This window comes from Trypanosoma brucei, chromosome 10, assembly GCF_000210295.1.
Source record: "Trypanosoma brucei gambiense DAL972 chromosome 10, complete sequence".
Classification (NCBI taxonomy): domain Eukaryota; phylum Euglenozoa; class Kinetoplastea; order Trypanosomatida; family Trypanosomatidae; genus Trypanosoma; species Trypanosoma brucei.
The window spans coordinates 75,200-89,466 of record NC_026743.1 but is presented as its reverse complement, the minus strand read 5'-3'; the positions used below and the strand labels follow the sequence as shown (position 1 = coordinate 89,466).

Here is a 14,267-nt window from a genome sequence, read left to right as displayed (position 1 = left end):
GCCAGTGTGGGATGCCAGTTTACGCCCCATCGCTCACTCCCCTAACACACAAAAGAGCACCCGCACCTAATTCTTGGAGAATTTCTTCCCCATTTTATCGGCGGCGGACTTCGAGACGACCTGCAACACATTGTAGCGGATTGTTTTGCTCAACGGGCGGCACTGTCCAACCACCACCTCATCACCAGGCTTCGGGTCGAAGCAGGGGCTGCAGTGGACGGTAATATTGCGGTGGCGCTTCTGGTAACGCTGGTACTTACGGATGAAGTGCAGGTAGTTACGGCGGATGACAATGGAACAGCGCATCTTTGTGGAGTGCACTACGCCACGGAGGATACGGCCACGAATGGACACATTGCTTGTGAAAGGACATTTGCGGTCAATGTACTTTCCGTTGATGGCAGCTTTGGGCGTGGCGAAACCGAGACCGATCTTCTTGGAGTAACGAATGTGCCCACTGCGGTTCACGTGCTTCTTCGAGGCCGTGCGAATGTTTTCATTGACGGCCGTCTGGCGCTGATAGGCCTTTTCGTGCTGCACCGTCAGATCGACGGTGGGCGTGCGCGCATAGTTCTCCTGCTTGCTCGTCATTTGCTCTTATCCCTATTTTTTTTTTTACGTGGCATACGCGCACACATACATATGTAGACAAAACAAAGCGCAACACATAAATATGTATTTATTTATATATAAGTACACACAACAGTGTTTGCGGGAGAGGAAACAACCGCTTGCCAGCGCACAAAGCCACAAGAAAAAAAAAAACATTTGCATCGAATAATTACTACTTGTCGCCATGTACCCCAGACCACCTGCTCGACTGGTTTGCGGAAGTGATACTTTTTCCTTACACGACACGAAATCATTTGCAAAAAAAAAAAATGATGAAAAGCGTCGCCCCTTACAAAACAGCCGGGGCGGAGGAAGAGCAAACACACAAAAGATCACGCCTCTATTATAAATAATGATAATAATAACAATACAGTACATCACTAAAGAAAAGAACACTGGTAGGAAAGGTAAAGGCAATAGGTAATAAAACACATGCACACAAGTATAGGGATGTGCAGGTAAAACTCAATAAACGATAATATCATGCTTTCCCATCGAACATTTACGCCTCGAGACAACATGACTACAACCCCCCTTTTTTTCTTTCGGACGTCCTTCTCGATTTCCCACAGCTTCCTGCTTTCTTTTTGTATTATAAGTCCTAACCTCTCCCACCCCCGAAACAAACGAGCAAACAATTAAACAAACGAAAAAGAAAAGAGTATGAAAAGTGCCCGTAGTTAAAACAATGACAGTGGCAACAACTGTCCCCCACCCCACCGAATCATCAGCATAATAATAATAATAATAATAAAAGATTGATGTTTCAACATATATCGGACAATGGATTTCTTGGAATTGATAAAAGATGGCAGAAAAATGCACCACAAAAGACATGCGGGAACGCATGGGGGGGGGGGGAGAGTAGGGGGACGACCACACATGTAGGGTTTAACATGCAAAATGGTGGGGTAAAGAAGGGGTGTGTGAGAAGTTAATTCACACGTTCAACATTTCTATATTCGCTATCTATGCGTCGAGTCTCCAATAATATCATCAAATGCTGGTGCTGACACGGGTCCGGTAAAACTCCTTCTACCACTAACCGGAGGCCATGCAGACGCTTGAGAAGGAAGAGCCCGTCTCGCACTTTCACCTCGTGAAAGTCGACCCTCCCGCGCAACTGATACGCGACTCGCTGGTACCGAGTCACGACGGGCAAATGATAATTGGGAGGTGGGTGATGCGAGTGGGTCAACATGTCGGAATTCTTTTCCCTCTGAAGGACCTCTGCTGTGGGCCAGCCGTTGATTAGGAATGGATGAGTTACTCACATTTGCGTCACCCCGCGAACGCTGCGACAGCATTAACTGATCCCCAGAAAATGGGAGCTCTCCAGTCATACTTTTCTCCATTTGCATCAGTTCATTTTCCCGAATAAGCTCCTCCTTGGGATTTTTCTGGCATCGCAGAATAACGGCAATTAGGAAATTTATTAAAAAAGTGACAAGTGTTCCTCCAAATAGCAGGTAAAGCTCAATAAACGGCGTGACGGAATGCAAGGACGGGCGATCTGGGGCGTTACACGTGTTCAAGTAGTCGTTCATATATTTATGTTCCCGACTTACTATGTAATTCTGAAAAATTCCAGCAACTGCAGCCGATACTTGGAACACCGCCAATGGATCCTTTCGTATCACGACAAAATGGTAGCGGATCTTAGAAATATCCAACCACAACAGCGTGTGATTAACAAGCGCAATGAAGGTAGTCATCGCAACGAGGAAAAACAGTATCCGAGTATTAAAGGCACCTCTCGAGAAAAAGTACTCCACATTCTCGCCTGTGATGGTGTATGTAACATTACGAAACATTGCGATGTCTTCATTTACCTCCAGGGCGCACGATTGCGAGTGATACACCGGGTTAAGTTGCAATGGAGAAGTAATGAAGTAGCTGTTTTGCAGTACATTATCCAACCTACCTCGCATACGAAACAAACAAACTGCAATGCAAGACGCTTGCAAACCCGTAATGGCGGTGAAGGAATGCATTACCCAACTTTCCGCTTTGGTGCGGGAGCCATTATGAATTCGCTGGTCCTTGCCGTAAACGTTCATGGCGCCCGAGTGTGCCCCCCTGCAAACTAACAGATGTTCGTGAACAATTCGAAACGGACTGTAACAAATCCTAACGTATTTATATAAAAATGAGAACCAAATATTTAAAAAAAAAGATAAGATAACTGAGAAAAAAAAATACACGAAAAAATGCAAATATATATATATATATGGTAGTAGTGTGGGGAGGGAGAAGCCATCTCTCTCACCCGTCCTCAAGGTCATATTTTATATTATTATTATTTTCATTACCTTTTTTTTTCACTAACTCTCCTTCCCTCCGAGTGAACTTCAAGAAATAAGAGAGGGAAACAATTAAAAAAAAAACCTCTTTGTTGTGCAGATAATTCCAAGAATAAAAGGGGCGGTACTTCCAATCCCTTCAAGGCGTGACGGCCTCCCAACGTCATCCCCTTCAGTTCCTCTGCTTATATGTCATTCTTCCTCATCCTCCTCCTTCCGTTGCGCAAATTCCCACAAACTTCAGCCGGCATTGGGAAGAGGAGGAGTAAAAAAAAAACAAAAAGAGGGGGGGGGGACAGAGCGGTTCCACACCCACACAACTTCATTATTTTTCTTTCCTTTTTTTCCTATGTTCTCTAGTTCCTGCCACGGAATTACTTGTCAAAATGCTGATCATTAGCACCAAACAAAACCTCTAACCTAAACATATATATATTTATATTTATTTATTTAAGTGGAAGGAAGGAAAGAAAAGGGGGGATGAAATGAGGCGAGGGATGCCAAAGCCAAAGCATAAATGATGGAGAGAAATCTGGCGTACGACGGGAGGAGAGCACCAGTGGGAAGTTAACAATAACAATAACAAGGGCGCGAAAATGGAATGAATAAAAATAAAGCATGAACGACTCAAAAAAAAAAACGCCTCATTTAAGTAACCAGTATGGCGACATACATACGTAGGTCCTGTAATGGGGTCACAAGCTACGTCGAAGTTCACATATATTTTGCCCCTTTGCCCCTTTTCATTATTTACTTTCACCGGTTGCGTGCATTCCGCAGTTCTTCCGCTCCTCGCTGCAGTAATCCCTCAGGATTTAAACGAGTTGAAGGACACGTGGTGATACATGTCGTGATGCTTAAGGACCTGGGTGGGAATGTGAGGAAATAGGAAAAAAGAAGAAGAAACATCAAAGCAGTTTTCGTTCTAATGAGTAAACGTATGCTTCTTCGCCAAGACTTCTTGCCTCCAAATAACACATATGCAAACCCATAAACGTGCGCTACTGCTTTTATCAAATGTGTCTTATTTCTTCCCCCGCACCCCGCTGAATATATTTTCTTCCGTATACTCCAACAGTCCCTAGCTCTTCTTTTTCCTCTCCTATCCCCCGCAAACGTTTAAATCACAAACAGCACACGCAAGATATTACCCTTCACCTTTTTTTTCTTTTCTTCCCCCTTTCTCATTTCATTCCCTTCATAGATTCATTCACCAAGATGCTACAATAGGTAGCATTTACTCCCTCACATTTTTTATTAATGCCTTATTATTATTATCACTTTCTTTTTTATTTTAGTTCAGCTCCCTTTTTCTTTTCTCCTTTCGTTCACTTGTCCTTGCTTCGTTTCATTGTTGGCGTTTAGTTTCCTTTCTGAGTTAGGTGTTTTATATCTTTCCTCCGTCCCTCTCAGCTCCGAGTTACCGTTTTGTATTCCGTTTTGCCTTTTCGGTACATTCCTTCATGTTTTATTGAAAGGCCGGTACTCCTCAACCCCACAAAAAGGATTAAATTGAAGCTGAAGCCCTTCCTTCGTTGTGTTTATATACGTATATGTATAAATGTATATATATATATATATATACATGCATATCTATGCACACACACCACCGTTAGGGCATGTTGCAACTCACCTCATATCCGTTAATGTTGGTGCGCACCGATTGGATAAGAGCAACAGGCGAAAGGAAGCAGCAGCAACAACAACAACAACAACAAAAAGGGCAGGACAGAGAATGTGAGAAGAACATGAGCAAGGGTATGTGTAAAGGTCAGCGGCGCAGTCTATCTAATGCCTTTTTACTCCCTCTCTCGTCACTGAGGTCACCGAAAGCGAAGTGAATTTCTCTCCACAAACCCTTTTATCCCCTCCTGCTTCATATATCCGTCTCTCGTCACCTTTTTGTAGTTTGTGAAAAATTCCATTTATTCATCCACTCACTCTTTTCCCATGTGTTGGTGGGCGAGTGGGAAATCACACAACACACGCCAACCATTTTACATCAGATGATGACCGCTACGTGTCTTGCCGACGTTTATATCCTCACAATTTCACCTTTCCCCCCACACACTTCCTGCGCTCCACAGAAGCAGAGGAGGGAACCGCAACTGGTTGGATTTCCGCGCAAAGAAAAACTCCCCACGCAGTGGATTCCAAACAATACGGTCAAGCAAACAGAAAATACGGCGATCGGACTCCACAAGTGGAAGCGTCACAAACTGTTAGAAGAGCTGAGAGGGGGAGAGAAGGGAGGGGAAAACAACAAAGGTGTGGACTGAGACAGCATATTTGAAAAAAAAAAAGTACAAAATTCTGCACCACCATGTGAAACGAGGAAGAAACGCACCGCACTACCGCTGTCCCATGTTGTCTTGTCTATTTCGGAGCACGGAGTGCAAAGACACGTGTGCGCACATGATTCCCCACTTCCCTCCTCCTCCTCAACACGGCATCATTAGTAGAGTTTCACCTCCACAGAGCGTGACTATACTTTCACCACCTTTGTTCATTTGGTCTCTCCTTGATTTTCCTTCCATAATGCCGTCCCTCGCAACACCCGCATCCCGCATTTTCTCCACACGTTTAATTCACCACACTACCCAAACCAGTAAATCCAATTTACGCTACCATCACTCACTACGCCTTTCTATTGGTTCATATACTGGCTCTGGTTCAGTTGTGTGGCGATGTCAGTAAGTTCCTGGACCTGCATCTCAAATCGCTCCTGCACTTCCTTCATGATACCCTGGTCAGTATATTTACGGTTCTCACGCTTAATTTCCTTTTCCTCTTCAGTGAGGAATGCCACCGTAAGTCCCTTCGTACCAAAGCGACCAGCACGACCAACACGATGAAGGTACGAGTCAGCATCAGACGCCATATCAAACTGTACAACAAGATTAATACGGTCAATATCCACACCACGGCCAAAGATGTCTGTGGCGACGATGATACGAGCTTGGTTTGTTTTGCAGCTCTCATACACAACCAACCGCTCCGCCTGCTCCATGCGAGAGTGAATCGCCTTGGAGGGAAACTTAAGAGCCTGCAGCTGACGGCTGAGAGCCTCACAGCGCTCAACAGTGGAAGTGAATATAATGACTTGATTGAACTCAACAGCGTCGAGGATGTCGCACAACTTACGAAGTTTCTGTGCCTCCGTCACATTGATGTAATATTGCGCCAACCCGTGAAGTGTAAGCTTGGAACGCTGGTCAACGTAGATTTCAGTGGGGTTCGACATAAATTTCTTCGCCACATTCCGCAGTTCCTCCGTCATGGTGGCTGAGAACATCATCACCTGTTTTTCCTTCGGTGTCTTAAGGAATGCCGTCTGCACATCGCGACGCATTTTCACATCCTCTAGGCAGCGATCGAATTCATCAACAACAAACCACTTAACACGCGACACGTCGAGAGCTTTTCGCTCAATGAGGGAACAAATTCGACCTGGTGTGGCCACCACTATTGCGGGAACCTCCTTCTTGAGTTGTTTTATGTTCTCGTCTTCAGGGACGCCCCCAAAGAAGACACCAGTGGTACAATGCGGCAAGTATTTGTTGAAACGCTTGAACTCCTGCTCAATTTGATATGCCAACTCGCGTGCATGGGCAATGACGATGGCTTGACAGAAGGGTCGCTGCCCATCCGTTGGTTTTTCCACTTGCTCCAATAAAGCAAACACAAACACGGCTGTTTTACCCATACCAGACTTTGCCTGTGCAAGGATATCTGCACCGAGCATGGCTTGTGGAAGGGCCTGATGCTGCACTTCACTGGGATGTTCGAAGCCGTTTTCTCGAATGGCGTTGGCGAGTTCACTTTTGAGACAAAAATCTTGGAAACCGCCGAGAGCAACGGCACTGTGGGTTCCGAGACCAACACCAATATGCGGTTGCGCAGCCACAACTGGCGCCCGCACATCATCTCCGTCAAAGTCAGCGAGACCACTACTCATGTTAATTTATCTTTAACTTCTTTTTCTTTTCTTTTTTTTGAAATCTTGTTGCTAACCTGTTGTCAATGACTAGAAAAATTATACATATATATATATTATTTGTCAAAAATTTTTAAAATAAAGTATTGGAGAAAGTGAGGGAAAGGTGTAATGGATAACAATAAAGCGAGTAAAATCACATTTTTGGGGTTGAAGGCACATAAAATGCTGATGCCATATAAACATTAAATGGTAAGAATAAATTCACAAAAAAAAAAGCACAACTCACCATTAAATTGGGTGTAAGAAAGAAAAAGAAGAAAATAAAGGCAGTCACGATCATTAACAAAACTAATTAAAATTTAATACACTTAACCAACTCTCTCTTTTTTTTTCTTGCACTCATCAGTATCCTTTTTTTTCCACAAACACACACACACACTTTTTCTGCTACATTCTTTTTTGTTTTTCCTCCTCCTCCAGTGGCACGTACAACCGCACCCTCGAATTTAAAAAAAAAAAGAATGTAGCAGAAAAAGTGTGTGTGTGTGGGGGGGGGGAAATATGTAAGCAATAATAGGATTAATAATGACTATAACAATAATAGTGATAATGGCAATTAAAAAAAAAAAAAGACACCAGAAGCGCTAACATTTGTTACATGTGCACATCTTTTCCTTAAACTACACCTTTTAAAACTATGAAACAATTAAAACTATGAAGGAGGAAAATGAGAGTAGAGGAAGAGGGGAAAAAAAAGAGGGAAAAAACGTATTGAAAAGATGAGACGCAGCACATATTTCTTTTAATTTTTTTTATATATTTTTTAAGAGAAGCAACTGAATGGTAAAAACAACAATAATAAAGAAGCGAGTTTCATAGTAATGTGGGACAAAATAACACCTGATATTTGTGAACACAACAAATGTAGGTACAGTAAAAACACAACAACAAAAAAAAAACGGAAGACAATTCAACATCAGCAGACGACAAGAAGCCGCCACAAAAAAAAAGTAAGCGGCCTTACGGAACTTAAAAACAGAAACAAAAATGAGGTACAACACAACTCATCTTTATTATACTGAAGAGATGCGTTTCAGCAAGCCACCGCATATGCTTGCAAAATATCTGGAGATGTTTTTTTTTCTTAATTTTTTTCATTCTTTTTTTTTCTTTCCTTTTCGTTTTTTCTTCCTTTCTTTCGATTTTGTACAGAATACCTCCCAAAAAAAAAAACACACTGATGGCACACACACACACACACACACATAAAAATATAAATGCAGCACCATATGGTACTGCAAACACAAACACACAAAAAAAAAGCAAAAAAAAACATTATGAAATGAAACGACTTAAGAAAAAGGAACAAAAAAAAAAGAAATTAGGCAACAACAAAAATGTTCCCCCACAGATACGAAAGGGAGGAATAAATGTAAATAATTGCGAAACAAAAAAAAAGGATATGAAAAACAAAGAAGAAAAAAAGAATGAAGAAATGAAAGAAAAAAAAAAACAAGCGTCAATAACAACCAAAAGGATGAGACCACTCCTCAAGTCAAAAAGAAAAAAAAATTCCGTTTATCGTTATCACTGCCGTTATCGACTATTTCACAAAAGTCATCTCTATTTGATACACCAATAAAACATACAAATATTTTTCGAAAACACAAAACATAAAACATAAGCCTAAAAAATTTTACTTTTCTTATTGGGATGCATTAACCCTCCCTTTACATGCGGTAAAGAGAAAGAAAGAAAGAAAGAAAGAGAGAAAGCATCAACTCTGAAAGAGAAAGAAAGTAATGGGTTATGAGCCCGAGAAGCACCGCAGCGGTTATGAAGAAGTGTTAAAAGGGTAAGTTTTGTTTGTTTGTTTGTTTGTTTTTTCAAAAAATTATTAAACACATTGTAACAAAAGAAAAAAAAAAGAAGAAATCCGCATCTGCTCCAAAACGTTTTTAAAGGAGGTTCCCCACCTCACCGATTTTTTTTTTTTAAATAGCAAAGAGACAGTATATTGTGCAGCAACAGATGGGAGAGAAGGAAGGAATACAAGAAAATTCGGTCGAGTAAACAACAAAAAAAAACATTATGAAAAACAGTAGGGGAGGAACAGAGGAAACAAATATTAAGTGGCACGCCCAAATGGAAGAAAAAAAAAGCGAAAAAGGAGTTGTTGAAGCGGAAACAGTAATGGAAAAAAAAAATGGAAAACAGCCAGTAAAATACGTGACCCCTTTATATGATGCAGAGCAAAGTATGCATGCAAATAATATAACACAACATAACATGCCTTAACGATTAAATTCATATCAATATACTCTCGCAACCCTCTCATTTTTTTTTTCATTTTAACCTCTCCTATGTGCGGCCGCTTGTTGGTTCTTCAGGCGGCGCAACTTTTTCTTCTGAGAGTAGTCACTCAGTTGGTGCTCAAGTTCCGCAGGAACGTAAAATATTCCAACCGATTGGTTGATGTGGTGATCGTAGCAGTAACAAATCAATAGGGCGAGTGTGGAGGAATCGAAAACATCAAAAAAGGGACCGCTGAGGAAATATGCGCCGATACCAATTAAAATGAGAGGCATTATCATCGAATCCACCCCCGGTTCCAAAGTTGTGTGCTTAAAAAGTAAATATGAAGTCACGACAGTTCCGACAGTAACAAACAGTTTTCCCAAAATCTTTACGCACAACACCATCCACGAGATGAGGAACAAATCAGAGGAATGACCCTTAAGCACTGAGAGGCCGGTGCAGGCTGATGTGTAAAAGCTCCTGGAGGTCAGACAAACAACGACGTAAATGTTCTTATTGATACTACTCACAAAGTTCTCGAAACAGAGGAGAGCATACTGCAAGTAACAGTGCAAGCATTGGATTAAGTCATGTCTGTCCACTGCCTCTTCTGCCTTTTCTGCCGCATAAACAAGTAATATGCGAACGATCTGAAGAATAGCAATTAGAAGAGAACCCAGCGCCAGCGTTCCTGCATGATAAAACACTGTCCATACAAACGCTCTCAGCACCCCGAAAAATGGTACCCTCTTCTTACCACCATTAAGGTTCGAAAAATACCAAAATGTCGAGACGAAAGAAATTGATGTAAAGGACACGGCGTTGAGGAATGATACGCACCACAGGAAGGCAAACAACTCTCCAAATAAGAGGTAAACCAATGCGTAGCGGTGCTCCACGCCATGCACAACCCCCTGGTAGAATTTTGTGTCACCGATTCCCTTGAATGAACCGTCATTAATGCCAATAGCGTCGGTTACGGGCACGAACGAAATCTTCCCAGTTTTTCTCCGAGCATTGTACAAGCCAAGAGCAACGAGAATACTCCACACCAGCAGACACAAAATCGCCACGTTCATTAGAATCGGTAACAGCACAGTTGATGGCGCATTATCAACAACACGCGATGCGATTTTCGCTAAGGCGCATACCAGGCGGATCCTCGGGCATGCTCCAATAATGACAAAAACATACACCAGCGCCCCGATCCAAAGCCCAATAGCAACGCACAGCAAAAGAACAGAGTACTTCGTGACGTCTAAATGGAGGTTCATAAAGTGACCGTCGTTAAGATAAAGTTGAATGCATATGCACCCACCGCTTAACAGCAAAAGGAAGCATGCAATAATGGACGCCCACACGACGAAGCTGATTAGGAAACGCACCAAAAACAAGAAAATGAAGCACAGGAGCGTACATGCAGCGGCGGCGCACAGAAAAACCTTCCAACTTGCCTTCACCTCCAGTACACCCTTCAACACAAATGCGTAAACCCTCTGACTATACTCTGAAGTCATCAATAGTTCGCGCACGGAGGGTGGCTGAGTGATGGTGGGAAGACACCGCCCCAAAATGGGCCCCGTGTGGTAAACCGGAATCGCATGATTGACCGTTTGCACGCTACTCTCCACAACTGAACTGCCTCCATACGAGTACACCTTCACGGCATTCTTCTCCTCTTCAGTTACGGAAGAGGGGTTTTTCAAAAGACGTTCCAATAACCTCTCATTTGCCATTGGGCACTGCTGCACGCACAGACCCAAACTGAGGTACAGCAGTGGGTTCAACGACATTGCCGTTTGCTTCAATGGGAACGGATACCACAGATACTTGTTCTCACCCCAGACTTTACTTTGAAAAGGTGCACCCTCAGGTATACTGTCAGCGAAACCATCTGGAGGAGAGCCGCTACCACAATAACGCCCAGTTCTGTCACGACCATTCAGGGAATCCTTCGCTTCGCCGTCCACAAAAGCAATGATGCCTAAAGCAGCGAAAGCCAACAACATAACGAAGAAAAGGCACAGGAACACAATATCTGTGCAGGTGCGCTTCTTTTCATATACCTTTGGCATTTCAGGCACCCCGCCCACTCGGGCTTCATCAGGTTCATTGCCCATATTCCGTAAGTAATCAAATACGGTGTTAGCAACTCACTATGGTATACGGTGCGTGAAAATAGGATACCGTTCCCACTTCTCTTTTACTTTACCTTTATCCCTCTGCTTCACGCCTTTATATTATCACACCGCGTCCACCCACGTATTCTTTTCTTGTCTGACTCAACTCACTCCCCTTCTTTTTACCTTTTCTCTTTGCTTGATTGGAGTAACGTGGCGAAGTGGAATTAAAAAAGAAAACTAGGACCTAGTGACCTCTACTACCTAAATGGGCAAAGAAAAAAGAGGTGATAAACGTGATTTTGTCCTCTAGAGGGAGTAAAATCATAATGAGATAAAAGAAAGAGTAAAATAAAATGAGTTTCAGATGGGAGACCACAAAACAACAAAAAGGACACAGACAAATATAAAGTCATTCATTCACACTAAACTTCGATTGGACATTCCGATGAAGATCTGGAAAGTAAAAAGAAGAAAGGGAACCTGCTTCTTGCACCGCATAAACGTCATGAAGGCATCGCCAAAATATTCAAAAAAAAAAAGTCCCTTGAGGTGTTGAACCACCTCCATCATGACATGATTTCAACCTTTGACTGTCAAACATTGGCATGAGGCAGATGCTACCAAAACTGCTGATGCATGCTGTCATGTGCGCAATTATGTTATATGCGAGAACAGTCGCTGCGACAACACAAGGAGAGTTAATATCAAATACGAAAACAAAAATTCCCCCTTCTGCAAGTGCCTTTTGCCTTTCACTCTGTCACCATGTTATTGCTCTATCAGCGTAGCTTGCACATGACTTCATATACGAGAAAGGTACACAAGCGTCCTAACATCCCCCTCCTTTCTTTCATTCCCAGATCTGTCTCTCCTTTTTTTTACGTTCCCTAATCTGATGTGCGCGTGAAACCACCTACTACTATTTCTTCCTACACAGTCCACTCCACACTCAAATTCACAACAACACAACACAATACAAAAACTTGCTGATATCGCAGTAACTAAGCTGTGTGTCGGCCCTCCACTGCGGCTGCATTATCACCCTTTGCAATCGCTGCACGCTCCGCCAACAAACGTTGTGTGTGCGCCTCCACCTGATCTCTTAGAGGTCCGTTTTCAAATTCGAGTCGGCGCAGAAACGCATCTTTCCCCCAACTCGCTAAGTGGTCGTAATCATTTTTGTCGAGTTCCGATATGTCTCCCTCCAGATAAGCGGGGTCGTTATAATAACCAAGGACATAATTGGTTAAAATGACAAGATTCGGTGCCTTTCCATGGGCAACGAAGTCAGGGCCAAGGAACTCAAAATAATCCTCTACACGCTCCATAAGCTGTTCCCGATTGAGGTTCTTATCATAAGGGGCAAGATACCGACGCCACGCATAGTCATATAGTTCCTCATCCGTCATGGACTCGTGCAGTCGCTGCGTTATGACCATGTAATCTTCACACCATGCCAAATTCCAGTAGTCACGCACCCGTGTACCATTGCAAAGGCGGGCGAGCATGGGAAAGGTGGGAATGTTCATGCTCCTGCAAAGATGACGAAGAGACTTGCGACGAATCAACTCAAACTTGATGAAGCCGTCATACATCTCAGCGGCGGGGCGTACCACTTTAGGGTCACGTCGAACATCATTCTTCTCAAACAAGTCATCCCAGGCACGTTCCTGTGTTTCATTCCATGGATACGCATGAAAATCGAAGTGCCATTTCGTATCCGTAAGATATGACGGCGCACTGCGGTAACGGTAAAGGTCCTGAGCTTCACGCCACGCCCGGAGTTCCTCTCCAGTAAGGTTAAAAGATGATGGAACCCACGTATCATTTGCGAGCCAAAAGAGTCCGAAGGGAATGGCATAACCACCCGTGGCCAATAACGCACCAGCGCAATGAGCCATACGCCACATGTCAAGTTTGTACGTCATCAGACGCGCCACTTCCTTCTGGGAGACTTCCGTGCAGAGCTCCTTGTCAACCCACATGTTCTTGTCTTGTGAGTGGAAGCGTTTATGGTAGTCGGGTGAAAATGTTTCGCTCTGCTCAACGAAGTCTGTTGGGCCATATTTTTGTTGACGGTTATAAATTCGGAGCCAAATGCCGTATGCCTCTTGCGTCTGTTGGGCAAAGGCGAGTAAACCAGGGAAGAAGTTAGAACAGTTCTTTTTCAAAACCGACCAACTGCCCTGCATTTTACCCAAACGTGAAGACAATTACGATTTAAAGGTAAATAAACTGTGAAGTAATTTATAGTGTCCTGAACACCCTCCTTTGTTTGCTTACGCGTAACCGCTTGAGTATCGTTGAACTGACAGTAGCTTCCGCAACCTTCTGCCGCAATATAAAAAAAAAATAATAATGGTCCCTTGCCTTCACCTTCTTCAAGGAGGAAAACCTACTGCATGCCGCATATCAACGGCGATAGAATAGGATAAGCACACAAGCAGAAGAACGGGGAACATTGACAGTAAAGCAACATTCAATAAAAGGCAATAACAAAGACTTTTGCACGAAAACTAAAAGAAAAACAAACAGCACCAAAACTGATAGGTGGTAGCGAAATAGGGACTAAGTAAACATTACCGCTAACGTGCACACACAAACAAACAAACAAACAAACAAACACACACACACACACACACACACACACACACACACACACACACACACACACACACACACACACACACACACACACACACACACACACACACACACACACACACACACACACACACACACACACCAACGAAACGCTTTCTGTTGTGAAAACCTGTGAAATACCAAAAAAAAAACAAGAAAAAGAAAGATAGGCAGACAAACGAGAAATGTGACGATTTGTTAGTGGAAGTCCCTCGCCCGCACCCTGCTCGTGCCTAAATTTTTAACGGCCCTCACTTTTAGTGCCCGTTAAGACTAAAAAAAAAAAGGGAGAATAGAATGGGACAACACATACAACTATAACGCGAACCCACATGGCACAGGAGAATC

At 43.1% G+C, this 14,267-nt stretch overlaps 7 protein-coding genes across 7 annotated transcripts; all 7 read right to left on the bottom strand.

Annotated features, from left to right (window-relative positions):
- Positions 1-66: 66 nt before the first annotated feature.
- On the bottom strand, positions 67-591 carry TbgDal_X540 (40S ribosomal proteins S11, putative; the record flags this gene model as incomplete). Its single annotated transcript, XM_011778937.1, has 1 exon — positions 67-591. The coding sequence occupies one exon, from the start codon at positions 589-591 to the stop codon at positions 67-69; it is 525 nt and encodes a 174-aa protein (XP_011777239.1).
- Positions 592-615: 24 nt separating this feature from the next.
- Positions 616-990, bottom strand: TbgDal_X530 (hypothetical protein, unlikely; the record flags this gene model as incomplete). The annotated part of the gene is made up of 1 exon (XM_011778936.1): positions 616-990. One exon carries the CDS (start codon positions 988-990, stop codon positions 616-618), a length of 375 nt encoding a protein of 124 aa, XP_011777238.1.
- An 87-nt stretch (positions 991-1,077) lies between these two features.
- On the bottom strand, positions 1,078-1,461 carry TbgDal_X520 (hypothetical protein, unlikely; the record flags this gene model as incomplete). Its single annotated transcript, XM_011778935.1, has 1 exon — positions 1,078-1,461. The coding sequence occupies one exon, from the start codon at positions 1,459-1,461 to the stop codon at positions 1,078-1,080; it is 384 nt and encodes a 127-aa protein (XP_011777237.1).
- Positions 1,462-1,577: 116 nt separating this feature from the next.
- Positions 1,578-2,897, bottom strand: TbgDal_X510 (hypothetical protein, conserved; the record flags this gene model as incomplete). The annotated part of the gene is made up of 1 exon (XM_011778934.1): positions 1,578-2,897. One exon carries the CDS (start codon positions 2,895-2,897, stop codon positions 1,578-1,580), a length of 1,320 nt encoding a protein of 439 aa, XP_011777236.1.
- Positions 2,898-5,562: 2,665 nt separating this feature from the next.
- TbgDal_X500 (ATP-dependent DEAD/H RNA helicase, putative) lies at positions 5,563-6,873 on the bottom strand (the record flags this gene model as incomplete). Its single annotated transcript, XM_011778933.1, has 1 exon — positions 5,563-6,873. The coding sequence occupies one exon, from the start codon at positions 6,871-6,873 to the stop codon at positions 5,563-5,565; it is 1,311 nt and encodes a 436-aa protein (XP_011777235.1).
- A 2,333-nt stretch (positions 6,874-9,206) lies between these two features.
- On the bottom strand, positions 9,207-11,273 carry TbgDal_X490 (hypothetical protein, conserved; the record flags this gene model as incomplete). Its single annotated transcript, XM_011778932.1, has 1 exon — positions 9,207-11,273. The coding sequence occupies one exon, from the start codon at positions 11,271-11,273 to the stop codon at positions 9,207-9,209; it is 2,067 nt and encodes a 688-aa protein (XP_011777234.1).
- Positions 11,274-12,277: 1,004 nt separating this feature from the next.
- TbgDal_X480 (hypothetical protein, conserved) lies at positions 12,278-13,468 on the bottom strand (the record flags this gene model as incomplete). The annotated part of the gene is made up of 1 exon (XM_011778931.1): positions 12,278-13,468. The coding sequence occupies one exon, from the start codon at positions 13,466-13,468 to the stop codon at positions 12,278-12,280; it is 1,191 nt and encodes a 396-aa protein (XP_011777233.1).
- Positions 13,469-14,267: the final 799 nt, after the last annotated feature.